This window comes from Hyperolius riggenbachi, chromosome 4 (assembly GCF_040937935.1).
Source record: "Hyperolius riggenbachi isolate aHypRig1 chromosome 4, aHypRig1.pri, whole genome shotgun sequence".
Lineage (NCBI taxonomy): Eukaryota > Metazoa > Chordata > Amphibia > Anura > Hyperoliidae > Hyperolius > Hyperolius riggenbachi.
Genome location: NC_090649.1, coordinates 214,752,266 through 214,767,983, shown reverse-complemented (window position 1 = coordinate 214,767,983; position 15,718 = coordinate 214,752,266). Strand labels below are relative to the sequence as shown.

Below are 15,718 nucleotides of genomic sequence, written 5' to 3'. Positions count from 1 at the left end.
CAGTAAGGTCTGAATCACCTGCTCCACAGGTGACCATTAGAGCCGTGTTATTTGTATCTCTGTTATTTGTATCTCTAAGACTGCAGTAAGGTTTGAATCACCTACTCCACAGGTGACCATTAGAGCCGTGTTATTTGTATCTCTGTTATTTGTATCTCTAAGACTGCAGTAAGGTCTGAATCACCTGCTCCACAGGTGACCATTAGAGCCGTGTTATTTGTATCTCTGTTATTTGTATCTCTAAGACTGCAGTAAGGTCTGAATCACCTGCTCCACAGGTGACAATTAGAGCTGTGTTATTTGTATCTCTGAGACTGCAGTAAGGTCTGAATCACCTGCTCCACAGGTGACCGTTAGAACTGTATTTATCTGTCTGTACCTTCCAGCCCCACTAGGGGGCCTTGTGTCTAGTCTGTTCTGTTGGTGTCCTGAGTGTTCCTTACCAACTCCGGTGGTAAGGTCCTGTAAAACCACTAGAGTTACGGTGGCACCAGACACACACTTACGCTCTGCCCTCGTTCTTGCTATACTGGTAATTTTGGTGGTTCCGCAGATCACCAATAATCAGTCATCTGAGTAGTGGCATTAATCGTCACAGTTGAAAAGCTTTTTCAAACAAAGTCTAAAAAATTAAATCCTGAATCTACTGAAAATACTCAGTTCTTATATGATTGGTTCCAAGTTCACAATACAGTCCTCAATCGAATTCTTTGCAGATCTTGGCCATATACTCTCCCGCTTCATATTATTCCCAGCTCTTCTTCTAAGTTGTCCTAAAAAAAAAAAACACAACATAGCGCAAGATTTCAAAGTACAATGGCCATACGTAATGTTATGTCAATATTTAGAGAGTTCATCGTAGCTTCCAACCCATGCAGCTTCAGTAACAACTTGGGTGGGTCTGTGTAACTGACAGTTAAGGAACTCCATATTTAAGAATTCATCACCTGTCAACTGCTCCTGTGCACTGTCTGGGTGCTTTCTAGAATTCAGAAGAGGCAGTGGAGAGGTAGCCACTAGCCATCATAGTGCGTCACATCTGATAGCCAAGGAATAACCCCAGGATGTGTCAAACATTGGCATGAGTGAGGTTACAAACCTATTATGTTGCATTAAATTGCAGCCGGAAGGAACACAGTTTCAAGTTGATGGGAGGCTAAACTGACGTGTGCTATCCCAAGGGATTTAACAGACTTCCTAAGGAGACAGGAAAAAACACAGAGACGCCAGGAACCCCTTATGGTGTAGTATGTCAAGTGCTGAACATGAAGTCTTAAAGAGCAAAAGAATACTCACAAGTGTGGGTTGCACGATTATCAACCACAGTATGAAGGCAGGTGAGGAAATCTTGTCCTCACTCGGGTTCTTTGGTCATCAAATATGTGGGTTGTGCTCCAGAAAAAAAGCAATCGTTCAGAAATTGAACACTAGACTAACCCCCCAAAGCAGCTGGGGATCTGTGACATAACAACTGGAAGTGAGAAGGTGCCTCAAAAAATAGATGGTGGTGGATGAACCGTATATCTATATTGGGTGACTAAAAAATAGCCAAAATATAAATAATATAAATGGCTTACCTCAAAGGAAGGGGCAAAAACAATTTCAGTATGTAGTGCCAACACCCCTTTATAATAAAGTGTACCTTTAGTGTCTGAAAAGGCAGTTCTGTCTCCATTAGTAGCTTCTGGGGTGTCTGGTATCTCTTTCACAGCAGCTTGCCAGACAGTGTGACTCAAAGTTCTGGCAGCAGCTTATAGGTAGCTGGTCATCACTCTCCTTTTCAGAGCAGTTTCTAGGCTTAGTAGCTCTAAGGGCAAAATTGGAAAAATCCCCCCTGCATACTCAAGCACTCTGTCATGATGCGGCAGCCAAAGATGCCCATCGGTATTAGTTAGCCCCCAGTAGGTGGTAACCAGAGGGAATCTCCAGTACATGTAGCCAGATGTGTACCTCAGCATAGGTAGCAAAAAGAACCCTGAATAGTAGTTAGCCATAGAAGTTACTCCCAGTATAGATATCCAGAGAGCCCCCTTTCCCAGTAAAGGTAGCTTAACAGACCCCTCAATATAGGTAACCAGAAAGCCCCACAGTATAGGTAGCCACAGATCTCCCAGTATAGGTAGTCAAAGAGCCCCCAATATAAAGTGGCCAGAGAGCCCTCCAGTATAGGTAACCAGAGAACTCCTTAGTATAAGTAGCCAGATCCCTCCAGTATAGGTAGCTAGAAGCTCCACCAGTAAATATGGTGGGAAAGAGAAGGGCAACTTAAATTTAAAGTGTGCAGCGGAGGAGTGAAGAGTAACTGACCTCTGCAGGATCCATACATGGCCCATTTTCTTTCTCTTGGGTATTATTATTATTATTTAGTATTTATATAGCGCCGACATATTACGCAGCGCTGTACAGTGTGTGTGTATATGTATATATATATATATATATATATATATATATATATATATATATATATATATATATATATATATATATATATATATATATATATATATATATATATATATATAGTCTTGTCACTAACTGTCCCTAACTGTCCCTACCATTGCCATATGTCTATATTATGTAGTGTAAGTACTGTAGTCTAGGGCCAATTTTAGGGGGAGCCAATTAACTTATCCGTATGTTTTTGGAATGTGGGAGGAAACCAGAGTACCCGGAGGAAACCCACGCAGACACGGAGAGAACATACAAACTCTTTGCAGATAGTGCCCTGGCTGGGATTCGAACCAGGGACCCAGCGCTGCAAAGCGAGAGAGCTAACCACTACGCCACCGTGCTGCCCATCATGGCTCTACAGTGCCAGTGCCATCTGTAATCACCTACATGTCATATCATTACAAACGGGTCTGTTAATAATGAGGAGGGACACCTAAGAGGAAACTGATGGACCAGGTGTGGATGCCAGAGAGGTGAGACATGCGTCTCATGTTGGAAAACATCAGTCACTACTCCCGGCATTGCAGGATTCATTGGTTTCAAGTAGGCAAAAATGTGGAAAATATTTAATTCTTCAAATCCTAAATCCTTTTAAAGATTCCAGGGACTTGAGGATTTGCCAGATTCATTGTCCCATCTCTAGAAAAAAAACTAAATCTTCTCACCTACATGATACTGAGTTAAAACAACTGTTAAAGTGAACCTCCAGACTAAAAATCTACTCAGCAGAACTGAAAATCTAAAAAGATAGCTGCCCTTATGATATCACAAACATTTGTCTGTTCTTTTAAAACAGGGTGGGTAAGAGATTATATTACCTATCTATTTTAATTAACATAACTAATGTAACTTATTGACAGTATGTTTGTTGAGGCTGAAATTCCTCTTCAACCACTTAAGCTCTCAGTCGTTTTCACTTTATGCATCCGAGCAATGTTCACCTCCCATTCATTCGCCTATAACTTTATCACTACTTATCACAATGAACTAATCTATATCTTGTTTTTTCCACCACCAATTAGGCTTTCTTTGGGGGGTACATTTTGCTAGGAGCTACCTTACTGTAAATGCATTTTGACAGTAAGAATAAGAAAAAAACGGAAACAATTCATTATTTCTCAGTTTTCGGCCATTATAGTTTTAAAATAATACATGCCTCCATAATTAAAACCCATGTATTGTAATTGCCCATTTGTCACGGTTATTTCACCATTTAAATTATGTCCCTATCACAATGTATGGTGACAATATTTTATTTGGAAATAAAAGAGCATTTTTCCTGTTTTGCAACCATCACCATTTACAAGCTTATAAAAAAAAAAATAGAAATATTTCATCTTTACATAGATATTTAAATAGTTTAGACCCTTAGGTAAATATTTATGTGTTTTGTTTTTTTTTAAATTGTAATGTTTTTTTTTTTTTTATTAAACATTTTATGTGGGTATTTTTGGGAGGGGGAAGTAAATAGCGTTTTATTTAGGGAAAAATTAGTGTAGTGTAATTTTTTTTTACTTTTAGATGTAGTTGTACTCTTTGGCCACAAACAAACTCGAGTTTGTTTACATGACGTCACTCTAAGCGTACAATGTACGCTTAGAGGGACATAGTCTCAGAAAAAGCGTAGCTTCCGAGAGAAGCTGTCGCTTTTTCAGCGGGGGAGAGGAATCAGTGATCGGCACCATAGCCCGATACATTGATTCCTGGGCTACCGAATCCGTGGCCGGGAGTGCGCGTGCACACGCGCAATCGGCCGCGGGAGCGCGCCTGTCCTCCTTAACGTTTTTATATGTCAAGGAGAACAAAGTGGTTAAATAACTTCCCTTCCAGCAATACCCACTGTGTAAATATCACAGAGGTGAAAGTTGCAATCTTTTATTAGGTGTTGGAAATTAGCATCAAAGACTGTTAACTCTATACAACAAGATAACAGTTTTTTGAGAGTTTTAAAGCAACTTTATTGCTATAAGGCATATTTATATGTAGCATAGACTACAGAAACTATACAGTCTAATGCTGGGAATACACGGTTCGTTTTTGCCTTCGTTTAAACCTTCGTTTCGATTGTGCCTTTTGTCCTTTTCGATCCCGAAATAATCGATCATACGGTTAATATCACCACCCACGATTTCGTTTTTTTTTTCGATTCTGATGGTTTCGTTTTTCCAATGATCGAAGGCTGCAAAGAAACGAAACGAAAATCCCTTTTTACAGGGACGGACTAGCATAAACGAATATATAATCGATCTGAACAGCCATCAAGCCTACCAATGGCTCGATTAGATGGATAAAGAGAGATAATATCAAACATGTTCGATCACTAGTCGTTCGTTTTTGGGGTCTATTAATCGAAACTATAATGAGATTATGACTATTTTCACATACGTTTTCAACACTCGATTCGTTTACCGAACGAATCGAAGGTTTAAACGAAGGCAAAAACGAACCGTGTATTCCCAGCATAAGATACTCATGGCATTCTTGTAAAAAGTTTTGCTGACTTCTGCTGTGCTTTCAGTATAACTCACTCTTGGAGACCCTCTGTGCCACAACTTCTAGCAGTTAGCTTTGCCCCCTGCAGCCAAATGCTGTGGTGCTTTTGTGGCACTCTGTATGTCGTCTGATGCTAAAAATGCCATGGTGCTTTGAGGTGGAGCTAACCACCGGAAGTCATGACACAGAGGGTCTGAGACAGTGAGTTATACTTAAAGCACACTATGAGTATTTTAGACTTTATAGCCTCTTAAACTGTTCCAAAGTAAGGAAGTTTGAGCCTACTGTCAGTTTTGGACATTTTTAGCTAACTGCAGCCTGCAGATTGATGTGGAAAGTGAGTTTTTAATAATTTACAAATTGTGGCTTCAGAAGTTTCCTTAATCCTCCTGGCGGTTTAAAAAAATCCACCAGGGGGCAGCAAAGTAGTGTTTTTTTAAAAACAAAATTTTTTTCATGTAGCGAGATAAAGTCTCGCTACATGATAGCCGCTGCTCAGCGGCATCCCCCCAGCCCCTCCGATCGCCGCCGGAGATCAGGAGATCCCGTTCAAAGAACGGGATATCCTGGAGGGCTTCCCCCGTCGCGGGCGGGATGACGTCACCGACGTCGTGACGTCAAAGGGGACTCCCATCCATCCCACAGCGCTACCTGGCACTGATTGGCCAGGCAGCGCACCGGGTCTGGGGGGCAGCCACGGCGCAAAGAATAGCGGCGGGTAGCGGCGGCGATCGGATGCTACACGCAGCTAACAAAGTGCTAGCTGCATGTAGCAAAAAAAAAATTATGCAAATCGGCCCAGTACCTTACCTGCTAGAAATATCTCCTCAATGTACTCCGCTGTATTGTTTTTACTGTTTCACTGAAAAAGATAATATCTTTTCTGTAAAGAAAGACGCTGTGTGTGGATTGGAAGTCCTTTTTCTGAATGGTCCTAGCAGGAATAAACAGAGATACCTACATGTACAGATACACATTGTTAAGCATATAGGTTATTATTACTTGTAAGCCTAATGGCTTCAGAAAAGAGGAAATGTATGCACTGCAACCAATTGAAACACAGTTTGTAAAGATCCTACATTGTGTGTTTGCAGTCTCTGTTCTTATGTACAGCAAATTGTATTTACTTCTGGAAATCCTATTTGACATGAAACGGATACTTGACTTTGAACATAAAGTTTTAAATGCTTTTGACATGCCACTGTCAAGGGATGAGTTTGTGTGAAGTCAGTGGCTTCAAACAAACTTTTTAAATCAAAACAGCTGAAAGCAAACATTTCAGAAAACATGTTACGGATGACGGATTTCTGTCATTTCCTGCCTAAATAAAACCCTTTGCCACAAAAGTGGTAACTAAAGTATTTAACAACTATCCAAGTCCAGACTAAATGAGTTACATAAAGAAGGATTTATAAGTGGATCATTTACAAAGTTTGTTGCAGAAGTTGGTAACAATTATTTGTTTTATTTGTTTGTACTGGTCTTTAAAAGATCTGTTTTTATCTCATATCTTCAACCTGAAAAAATACATGGCAATCTCTTATCTGCATTACAGTGGTGAACTGCACAGATCCTGGTTTTGTGGAAAATGCAATTCGTCATGGACAACAGAACTACCCTGAAAGCTTCCGTTACACTATCAGCGTGACCTATCATTGTAAAAAGGGTTACTATCTTTTAGGATCATCTGTTCTTAGCTGCAAAGCAAATGGCATGTGGGACAGATCATTGCCTAAGTGCATACGTAAGTTTTCCTTCTCCAGTTCTATTTACTGCAGTGCTAACAAAATAATATACTTTGTCACAGTTAAAAAGTCAATTATATGTTGTGTAACATCTAGATGGAAGGAAATAAATTGTTTGCCACTATTTTCAGGCTTTATTTACCATGAATAAAGAGAGCTATAAGAATTCCCTTCACAGGCTTCTATTATAATAATTTTCAACTTTCCCAAATTTGCTGCAAAACTTTCAAAACTTCTCCATCAGCAAATCAGGGCATGGAAAACCCCTGAAATATGTATTTCTAAAATTCAATCAGTTGCTCTATAAAACAAAACTTAAGCAAACTTAAATTATTTCACTGAGTAAGTTATTACCATTAAAGTAGACCTGAAAGCCTGTACAGAACAGAAGGAAAACAGAGAGAAATGCGCCCTGTGTGGATTTAGAGATTTTAGCCTGTGTAATCCCCCCTCATCTGTGACTAAGCACAGCTTTAGTTTAATCTCTCAGCTGTGTCAGCTGGCTGCCTCAGAAGAGCAGCTAATTTGTAAACACAAGCGGACCTTATGTTTGCTTCCATGAATCAGGAAGTAGAAACACTGCAGATTTATTTCAGGATTATTATTTCAGCTGTAACAAAGAAATGTTTTTCTTTAAATTGACTCTGAGCATCTCTCATGGGTATGCCTAGAGACTCCGACCAGTACTGCAAAGTACTTAAAGATGCATACCTTTCTGTAGCTTGTTCTCTCCTTTTTCATTTGATGCCTGAATCGCCATTCTATATCAAATAGTTTTCGTTCAATCTCAATTTAAAAATCGTGGCTGCCATTATAACTTCCGGGTCACCCCTGTCTTCTCTGTTAGAGAAGGGCATCACACAATGAAGCAGGAAGAGGAAGTGACATGCATGGACATTCCAAGAGACTCCTCCAGAGAGGTCATAGCACGACTTTGTTGGAAGTCAGTTGGCTTAAAGGCATACCCATGAGAGGTGCTCGGAGTCCCTTTAAAGGTTGTTTTGGTGTTGCTCATCTTTTAGAGCAGAGAGGAAGTTCTGATTTTAGGTCCACTTTAAAGGAAACCTGAAGGTAGAATAATATGGAAAGTGCATTTGCTCTGTGCTTACTTTCTTTTAAAGTTCAATATGCCTAGTTGTTGTGTTGATGATCCTATGTCCTTTACATACATTCTGAACCATTGATCCAGAGTGAACAGATCAGGTCTTCTGATGTATTTTTCATTTGTTGTCTGGTAATTTTAATAAAACAATGAAATACCCATTTATAATGCAGACATGCCTGTCAAATAACCCACATACGTTTGTAATCTAGCCAGGATGTAATCTTAGCTTAAGGAGATTCAATCGTTATTTCAGGATACCCTTTTGCAAAGTGCTGCAATTACTGACATTGACATGATCACTATTATTTATCATGCTGAGACATTGTTTTTTTTCAGTATGCAAATTGATTGGGGGGGTGGCTCCCTCATTAGCCATGGGCAGTCTTTAAATTTTAAAAGAACATGAACACAGGGTTTTGACATTCCTTTTGCACTTTTAAATCAAACCTGAACTTGAAAGTCTCATACAAATGCTCAACAAAATTCATTTGAAATGTCTGACAAATGGCAGACTTTGCCATATTGTACAATCTACGACAATTGTGTGAATAAAATGTAACCAAATGACAATGACGAGTGACCAATATTGGGAATATTTGCCCAGTCCATCCAGTGGATCAAATCAGATTGGGCAGAGATCATGCAGTCGGCCGTTGTTTAAACAGCATTGTTCTACAGAATGTGAGCATGGTCGCATCTGCTTATTTAAATGATTTCATTGTTTATAATATTGGTGTGCAAAAAATGTAATTGGAAAGACTTGTTGTTTGTATGTGGTCACCGGTTAAGCCATTTCCACAACAATATGTTTAGAACGTCCTGTGGCACTGTATATCCAATGGCATCGCTGGTATTCCACTGTCCCTTGTTTATCCTGTATTGACTTCAATTTCATGGATGCCCATATATTTGGAGACAAAAATAAAAGCAAAGACTCTCTCAGTGTGGACTCCCTCAGTGTGCCCGCTTTCAGCCTGACTGTTTTTGGCTTCAGCAGGGTTCCTAATGATGGCAGGAGGCCAAAACTAGTCAGGCTGAGAGCGGGCACTGTGTTCTGACTGCATTTTGAGTACCACAAGGGTGAGAAGTGCAACCTGTCATTGGGTCCTAACTGAATTAGGACCCACAAAAGTAAGAGTTTTTATGCTTTGTATAAACACCTTGTTCTAATAAAGATGCAAATAAGGAATTCCACACTGAGTCCCTCCTCTCATTTTTGTCTCCACATGTGTGGCCATTCGTGAGATTGGAGTCAATAAAGGGTATACAAGAGACAATCAGTGGACAGGGGAATAACAATGATGCATGCAATTGGGCAGCACGGTAGCATAGTGGATAGCACTCTCGCCTTGCAGCGCTGGGTCCCTGGTTTGAAAGCCAATCCAGGTCAACATCTGCAAGGAGTTTGTATGTTCTCCCCATGTCTGTGTGGGCTTCCTCCAGACACTGCAGTTTCCTCCCACATCCCAAAAACATACAGATAAGTTAATTGGCTTCCCCCTAAAAATTATCCCTAGACTACGATACATGCATTACACGATACATACATAGACACATGACAATGGTAGGGACTAGTTTGTGAGCCCCTCTGAGGGAATGTTAGTGACAAGACAATATACTATTTACAGTGCTGATTAATGTATTGGTGCTATATAAATACATAACTAAATTAATAAAATAAATATCAGGTACACAGCGCTACAGGCCTTTCTAAAAAATATCTTGGTGATTGTGTATGGAACCGAGTCTTCCTGCTGGCAGCCATGTTGGGCTGTATCCATTTACATTGGGATTCCGTGGAATGCCTGGGCTTGTATAATTTATACTATCTATTTCCATAACATTGGTTGTTTGATTGGGGTGACTTTTGTAGAGTGTGTGTACGAACCTTTAATAAATTGATAAGATTAACAATTGTATACAAACTCCAATTCCTACATAGCCTTTTCGTAAAATATAGCAGTCCTATTTTGTGTTTAACGGCCTTAAAAAAGATTTGATTTATTGTCTGAGCCGATGGATGACAGATTTAGATGGTTTGCAACACCTATCTTAAACTAATGATCAAGCTACTGCTCAGCTTTAATTGAGAAAAAAACAGAATGGCCAAAAATATGCTCAAAATTAACTTTGTCTCAGCCCAAATCCATCCTAACATATCTTATTGCTGTTTATTGTAAAGTGGCAAATCTTTTTTGAATAGAGATTTTTAAAGAATAATTTAATAATATAAACTTTCTTTGTATTCAGTTACATTCTCAAGAATGTCTCCATGTAAATGCTTTTGCTTTTGAAAAGAGAATTATGTTTGTCTTCAAAAACAAAATAATTCTATTATATTGTAAAGGTTACATACAGAAATATATTCTAGTTTTACATTCACCTCTTTTTATAGGAATGCATATTGTACATTTAAAGCCTAGTTCCAAGGAGAAAATAATCCTTAATATTGATAAATGAGGTTAGAATATCATTTAGGTTTTTTCTACTGTCTTTGTACTTACATTCAGGGAGCATGGAGAGACGCAGAGCAACAAGGAGGATGCAGAAACACTAGAGCTGTACAACAATGTAGACAGCATACAAACTGCTATGAAAAGAAATGTTCATGAACAATAGGCAGCAAGGATTCTCTATTCAGTATCCAGAAAGAAAAAAAAGTTTAGTCCCTTTGAGTATGCTTGATCTAGGCATCTATGTGAATAAGTGCAGTCATCTTGTTGTTCCCCGCTTGATGCTGTACATCATGGTGTAACAGAAAACTGAAATAACTACACTAATTGACATAGATGCTTAGTTTGAGTGTACTAAAGGAACCAAGTCTTTTTGCTGGAAAGTTTTCTATTCACCAGCCAGCAAGGTACGAACGTTTAACTCTTTTTTGGTCAATCCTTCAGTAAGATGCATGCAACTGTTTAATGCGCTTTTTGTTCATTGGTAGAGCGCCAGACCTGGTTACTGCTCAGGTTTAATAGCCTGCTCATAGTTTAATAGACTTCTATTGATATCGATGCTCCCAGGGGTTACTCTGGCCACCTTGGGTTGTATATTATGAACAGATATCTGTTTGGGTAATCAAACCAATCAATCCAATCCAATAATAAAGACTCTCTACTGATTTTGCTTATATGCACTCTGACCAAGAAATGACAAGTCTATAATTGTAATGGTAGGTTTATTGTAGCTGTGAGAGACACAGTAACAACAAAAGAACACTCAAAAACTCAGAGCCCCAAAGTCAGTACTTAACATGCATTGTAACAAGTGAAAAAAGTATTTGATGCCCTATCAATCAATAAGATTTTAGGTCTCCAGGTGTATGCAAGTAATGAGCTGAGAACAAGGAGCACCCCCTGTGGGAGTGATCCTATTCCCAGCTTGTTACAGGACAAGTATAAAAGACACCTGTCCACAGAAGCAATCAATCAGATTCCAAACTAGGCACCATGACCAAGACCAAAAAGCTGTCCAGGGATGTCATGGACAAGATTGTAGACCCGCACAAGGCTGGAATGGGCTAAAAGACTATGGCCATGCAGCTTGGTGAGAAGGTAACAACAGTTCAAGTTTAGCAGTTAATAGCAAAGCCCTCATGCATGCTATCATCGATTGCTACTTATGCTGAGAAAAATAGTGGGAACAAGCCGATTTTTTTTTTCAAATAGAGCCTATAGATTTGAGAAAATCCATTTTAAATATGCAAAGGAAAATGGTTTTTAAACTCAGAAAAAAAAATTAAAACAATTTTTCCTCTGCATTTTCAGAATCATTTTTTTTCAAAAACTACAAGCTCTTTTTGAAGACTTATTTTTCTGTCTTGTTACCACAATTCTTATCATAGGTAGCTATTGTTGTAATGATAGCATGTATGGGGATTTGCTTTAATCACTAAATTTGGCATGAAATTGGTTGAAATTGTGGTTTTTGTTTAAGGTTAAAAACTAAATTGATTATGATTTTTCCAAAATTTTACATCACAATTTTGCATTATATTTGTGAATTTTGGTGCAAAATTATCATTATGCGTAATTTGTGTTCCTCATTATTTATGTACCTTCAAGTCTTGGATGAGCACCTCCTTCCCTCAGCCAGGGCCTTGAAAATAGATTGTGGATGGGTATTCCAGCATGACAATGACTCAAAAAAAAACACTTCCAAAGCAGCAATGGAGAAATCTTTCCTGAGTTATACACAAACCTCGTGGCCAACTACAAGAAACGTCTGACCTCTGTGATTGCCAACAAGGGAGGATCAAATATCTATTTTACTCATTACAACATACAACAAGCTGTGACTTTGGGGCCCTGGGTTTTTTAGGGTTCTTTTGTTGTTATTCAGTCTCTCACAGCTACAATAAACCTACCATTACAATTACATTTCTTGGTCAGAGGACAAACAAGTCCAATCACTGGGGATCAAATACTTATTTTCCTCACTATATATATATATATTAGTCAGGATGCAATTTCAGGCCTATTTAATATATTATTATACTAATCTTATCAGTGTATGTAAACTAAGTACATGTAAAAGTACTCCTGAACTGATAATTACCTGTATAAAAAAAAATCACCCAGGTTCTCCTCACTGTCTTTTCCACCGCATCAGCTCTCCTGCTCTTCCACAGTGTCCCGTTGTTAACCCCAGCATTTTCACAGCAATGGTGCTAACCCCTGAAGTACTGTCCTGGAAGTAATTCCAGGTCAGAACCATTGCTGTGAAAATGCCGGGTTTATAAGAGGACAGGGCAGCAGAACAGGAGAGCTGATGGGATGGAAAAGACAGTGAGCGGAACCAGAGTATGTGAGGTATTTTTTTACACAGGTAATTAATTCCGAAATTAAGCGGCAGTCGGAGGTGGTACACGTGGGTGGGATCGGGGGAGTGAAAGGGGGCATTCCTAAAGCCAACAGAGGAGGGTAACTGCCAGTCTGCCACTTCCTCCCTACCCATATTGAATGTTCGGACGAGTTGAAGATTTTGTTGGAGTACTGCTGCGGGACCCCTGGAGGCAATTGACCACGGCCGCAAACAAAACATTATCTACCGCATACAAACCACCCCTCTCAGTTCAGGGATACTTTAAGAAACAAAAAATAAAATGGTCGTAGAATTCCATTTTACACCTCACTCTTAATTGTAGCCCATCAAATCAGGTCTCAAAAAGAAACATTAGCCTCTTTAAAAAGTCAATATATTTTTGTAATAGAAGAATGCCACTGTAATAACCTACATTGTTTGTCCTCTGGTTGCCACCTTACTATTGGTAGCAAAGGTTCACATAATATTGAAAGCATCATGTGACTTGGCCAATGAGTAAGTGGTAGAATGCCCTTTCTTCTATTTGAAAGAAATGGTCATGATTGGTGGTTGAATACTGAATATTTCTGATATGGAATTAAAAATATATTCTACCGAAGGGATATAGGAAGTATTCCATGCTTGTGTTACCTGTTTAATGTGCATTGCCTCAGTAACACACATTAACTAACTACAATTTACTACAGAACTCCAGTAAGTACCTAGAAAATTGAAGAGCACATCTGTACATAGCAATTATTTTACCACTGGGATATGCTTTTACCCCATACATTTTCAAAAAAATAATGTGGCAACAGATAGCACTAGAATACCATACATTCCACATAGATCCCCCCCCCCATAAATAAATACAAATAATACATAAATAAGATAAAATAAATATATAAAACTCCAGTGAATAAATACTTCAGAATAAGTAGGCTATTTTGCTGGAATGACTGGGTTGCAAGGTTAAAACCTCGGTTACAAGGTTAAAACCTATACCAAGACAAACAAATTTGAATAACTGGTACAAAGATGTAAACAATTTTAGAGTCTCCAATGCAAAGGCAAGAGGTTATCATAACCTATGTTATTTTTTTAAGAGTGTGTACAAGTTAGAATTCCAGTATAGCGGAGACATGATTTACTGCAGCCTTGAACACAACACAGAGGAAACAAACAACTTAAATTAAAACATAAGGGATGAACTATCATAAGAGATTATATGAAACAATAGAGGTTATTTTTTTTCCTTTAATATACAAAAAAATGTTTCTAGCAACAAGCAAATAACTACTCAGTTCCCTGTTCGGGATTTTCTTTTTTCTCAAATGCTTCTGCTTCACTGTTTGCTGTTAAAGCTGTTTCTAAGGAAATGAGGTCTGCAAAAATCAACAATTAAATGATTTTTACTTTCCCCTTGTGCTATCTCTCAATCTACCTTTGGTCATTAAGAGAAAATTATAAGAGATCCAGTGAATGTGGTTGTCCCTGAGAAAATTATTTACAGTAGTTCACTAAGTGGTCTCATTAGTAATTTAGCACTATAATTGTTTTTTCTCTTGGCTTTGCTCTGGCACATGAAAGTAGAATGAATAAAAAGAGCAGTGTCTATTTTTACCATGCCTTTGTGTAACACTATCTATCTATCTATCTATCTATCTATCTATCTATCTATCTATCTATCTATCTATCTATATTCCTGGGTGATATTTAAATAAAGACGTTTTTTTTCTTTTTTTAAAAAGAGAGGAAAAGCTCTGTGCTATAAACAACTATTATTTCACACTGAAATATCATACAGAAATATTTCTTGGATGTCCAGGAAAAGGAGGGCAGCAAGCAGGTATCCGCCTCAAGCCACACCAGGCCCACATACACTGAACATTTTGAAAACACCATGAAAAGGAGGAGGTGGAAAAACCAACCCCCCCCCCCCCCCCCTTGCATGACACCCTTCTCCCAGTATTGGACAAGGGTCTTTTTCATACTTCAAAGTACCTTTACTTCCTCCCCTCCCTCCTTGGTGGTTGGACTTAAAGTAAAAGTGAGGGACTTACAATAGAATCTGGTAAATCTACTTAAAGAGGAACTCCAGTGAAAATAATGTAATAAATAGTGTTTCATTTTTACAATAATTATGTATAAATGATTTAGTCAGTGTTTGCCCGTTGTAAAATATTTTAAATCCCTGGTTTATATTCTGACATTTATCACATGGTGACATTTTTACTGCTGGCAAGTGATGTAGCTGCTGCTTGCTGTTTTGGCAGTTGGAAACAGCTGTAAACAGCTATTTCCCACAATGCAACAGGGTTCACAGACAGGAAACTGCCAAGAGTACATACTCAGAATTTCTTTGTGGGAGGGGTTTCACCACAATATCAGTCATACAACGCCCCCTGATGGTCTGTTTGTGAAAAGTAAAAGATTTCTCATGGGAAAGGGGGTATCAGCTACTGACTGGGATGAAGTTCAATTATTGGTTGGAGTTTCTTTTTAATAATATGAAGGTTCAAAAGGACCATCCTCAAATCAAATAATTCATTGAAGGAGGTCATTGTAAAAACATCTATTCTATTTATCTATTCAAAGGAATTAAACATTAAAATGGTCACAGCATTAGGATAGGGCATGGCCGCACATCGGCGGGGAGGGGGAACAGTCCCCCCACTCCCTCACCTCGGGCTCTCCCCTCAGCAATTATCAGAGTCAGAGGGTGGCAGACAGGAACACATACCTCCATGCATTCCAGAGGTTCTGCTCTCTAAGTGTCTGATGCTATTTCCTGTTTAAACAGGAAGTAGTAGACCCATCCTGCAGGTCTAAAGTACCATTTAAACAGGAAGTAGTGTGAGGCACTTAGAGATTGGACCTTCAGGTGGATGGAAGTATGTGTTCCTGCTGCCGCCTGCTGCCACTGATAGTTGCAGGAGGGGAGCACGCTGAGGGGAGAGCCCAAGATGAGGGAGGGGGGGTCCCCGCTCCCCACCAATGTGGGCCATGCTCTCTCCTCATGCTGCGACCCCTCCCACCCCCCAAAATGGGTCGAGGGGCATCTACATTTTTGTAAGGGGCCCAGTGAATTCTAGTTATGCCCCTGAATGCAAGCATGAAGGGA

The 15,718-nt window shown here is 39.1% G+C and overlaps 1 protein-coding gene across 1 annotated transcript in view; it reads left to right on the top strand.

The window, feature by feature from the left end:
* Positions 1-15,718, top strand: part of CSMD1 (CUB and Sushi multiple domains 1) — a 2,205,021-nt gene that overhangs the window by 2,068,224 nt on the left and 121,079 nt on the right. Inside the window, 1 exon segment of the mRNA XM_068281348.1 lies at positions 6,500-6,688. Coding sequence (XP_068137449.1) covers positions 6,500-6,688 — 189 coding nt within the window.